Source organism: Diabrotica virgifera, chromosome 4 (assembly GCF_917563875.1).
Source record: "Diabrotica virgifera virgifera chromosome 4, PGI_DIABVI_V3a".
Lineage (NCBI taxonomy): Eukaryota > Metazoa > Arthropoda > Insecta > Coleoptera > Chrysomelidae > Diabrotica > Diabrotica virgifera.
Window position 1 is genome coordinate 120,323,402 of NC_065446.1, and position 2,612 is coordinate 120,326,013.

The 2,612-nt window shown below is 38.1% G+C and overlaps 1 protein-coding gene across 1 annotated transcript; it reads left to right on the plus strand.

Moving 5' to 3' along the window:
• The first annotated feature begins 530 nt into the window (after window positions 1-530).
• On the plus strand, window positions 531-1,775 carry LOC126883647 (uncharacterized). The gene has a single exon (XM_050649302.1). The coding sequence runs from the start codon at window positions 531-533 to the stop codon at window positions 1,773-1,775; it is 1,245 nt and encodes a 414-aa protein (XP_050505259.1).
• Window positions 1,776-2,612: the final 837 nt, after the last annotated feature.

The window sequence follows — 2,612 nt, forward strand, 5'->3', positions numbered from 1 at the left end:
TAAGCAACCAGATAGTCTTGGTACAGTATTGGGATTTTCTCCGACAATACTCAATCCCGGAAAGACGTATTCTTCGGATCTACCTGTTAGGATTATTAAAGTATCTAGCATACGCTTTGAATGTAACATTAGTACCGGAGCCTTCGACGGTAACAGACCTGGTCACACGATCTATGAATTTGTCATACAATCGAATCCTGGGTACGCAATTGACGAAACTCCTCACAATTTGTTGTATTTACCCGTTGTGCCACAGCGTGAACTTACCAATATCACTGTCTTGGCTCTCGATCAAGAAGGACGACCTGTAAACTTTAGAGGAGAAGAGAGCACGTTGGTTTTGGAACTTAGATCACAAGGGAAATGGGCCTAGTAATAAGGCCATCTACTGCTCCAAGAACACCATTAGTTGTGAAACCGTCTAAGTGGCAACATCGTATCCACAGAACACCATTACAACCGTCTCAGCGTAAACATCTTACGTTCGCAAAAAAATTGGTTTTACAATCACTTGGTTTTAAACTAAAAAAATGACGACAGTGTATGAAAATCAAGAACATTCAGACAGCGTAGTAATGCCTCCAATATTCGATATTTATCGTAAGCCAATGTTTGATGAATCGATTCGAAAGGCTGAATACCGAACATATGCACCATTCATTAAATCATTCAACTGCAATGATATTGTTGAATTCAGCATTAATCAAGTTGACTCGTTTTTTGAAATGAGCGAAACCTTGTTATGCATTAAAGGATCACTCGTCGATAAAGCGGGATCTGGAACAATCACGCTAGCAAATAATGTGGGTGCTTTTCTGTTCGATTCGTGTACGTACAGCGAAAGCGCACGGGAGATGGAAACAGTGCGGGATCCTGGTATCGTAAGTGCTGTACGTGCTATGACATGTTACAATCAGGAAGATTCCAAGTATATGGTTATGGCAGGTTGGAATTACCCTAATAATCCCATTCTAAACGATACTTCATTCAACATACAGATGCCTCTTAAGCACATTTTTAACATTTTCAACGATTATCCAATGATTACGTGTGGTCGTCAAACAATAAGACTAGTTCGAGCTCGAAACGACAACGATTGTTTAATTATTACAGATGCAGCTACAACAGCAAAGATTAACATCACCAACATTGAGCTCAGAGTGAAGCACATATATCCCAACGATGAAATTAAACTACAACTAATGACGTCCATTCAAGAAGATCGCCCTATAGTTATTCCGTTTAGAAAGTGGGAATTGCACGAATTGCCTGCCATTACCAAAGGTGCTAGGCGTGAAGTTTGGGCTGTTAAAACTAGCACATCCGTTGAAAGACCACGTTATGTCATTGTTTTCTTTCAAACAGGCAAACGTAACACAATCACATCTGATCCCACATTATTTGACAATGTCAGCATCCAAAGTATTAGATTATCGTTAAATGGAGAATACTGGCCAAACGAGAGAATGCAGTTGGATTTTAGCAAAACTGACTACAACGAGGCCTATTTCAACGATACCGAATTTTACCCAAGCTACATACATTCCCAACAAAAACGACCTCTACTTGATTTCTTAGCTTTTAAGAATCGTGCATTGTTCGTTATCGATTGTTCGAAACAAGAAGAAAGCATGAAAGCATCCACCGTTGACGTAAAACTCGATATTGAAGCGAATAACGGTTTTCCTGACAACACCAAGGCCTATTGTATTATTATTCACGACTGTGTAATGGAGTACTTCCCTCTCACCGAAATTGTAAAAAGTCTAACTTAGACGCATGAGGTGTCAGTAGTACACGAGCAGTCATCATGAGAGTAGCATTCGTAGATATTCAGGGATTCGATGTGGACGGGTGGTTTGTTCCCAAAGAACTAACCATCGAAATAGGTTTTAAACGAAGCCATTACATCTTTTTACCTCCAAAACCATTCAATGCGCTAAGTAATGAGGATAAGAAGACGGCATCATACGTGGAGAAAAAACTGCTTGGTATTCGATATTCTGATGGAGATGTAGAATTGTCCAAACTAAATGAAATACTTGAAACCAAGTTGTTGTATGCCGCTGATTACATATATGTCCGAGGAGAACAAAAGGCAGCATTTTTAAGCAAGAAATGTCACATTTTTGGAGTTTTTCCCCTTATTATTGATGTTTGCAAGTTTGATGGTACGCCTCTTGCTACTGGAAACGTTGGTCCTGCTACAAACCCCTGCCACGCTGTTGGACTATTTTTATGCACCGAAAGAAATGTGGATCGTCTACGACACTGGTTTTCTTCTACTGTAATACCGTTGTAATTTTTCTATATATTAATAAATATGTTTAAGAGTTTTTTTTGGTTTTTATTTAAACACCTTATTTACTGATCACGTCTTATATTACATGAAGATTCGAATTTTCTCTTTACAATTTCAACAATAATTTTTAAAATTAAGTGTTTTCCACATCAAGCGTGGTATGTTGTTTGGCTAGCTTCATGTCTGGTTCTATTTGAATAGAAGAAAATATTTGCTTAAATCATGTATTGAAAATGAAATTTGTTCTCATCTATTTATATTGTTTTATTTTACCACCAATTGAGTTTCAAGAATACAGATGAGGCTAGGC

Excerpts from the sequence above, each read along its gene's own strand:
- LOC126883647 (XM_050649302.1), top strand. The coding sequence starts at position 531 with ATGACGACAGTGTATGAAAATCAAGAACATTCAGACAGCGTAGTAATG.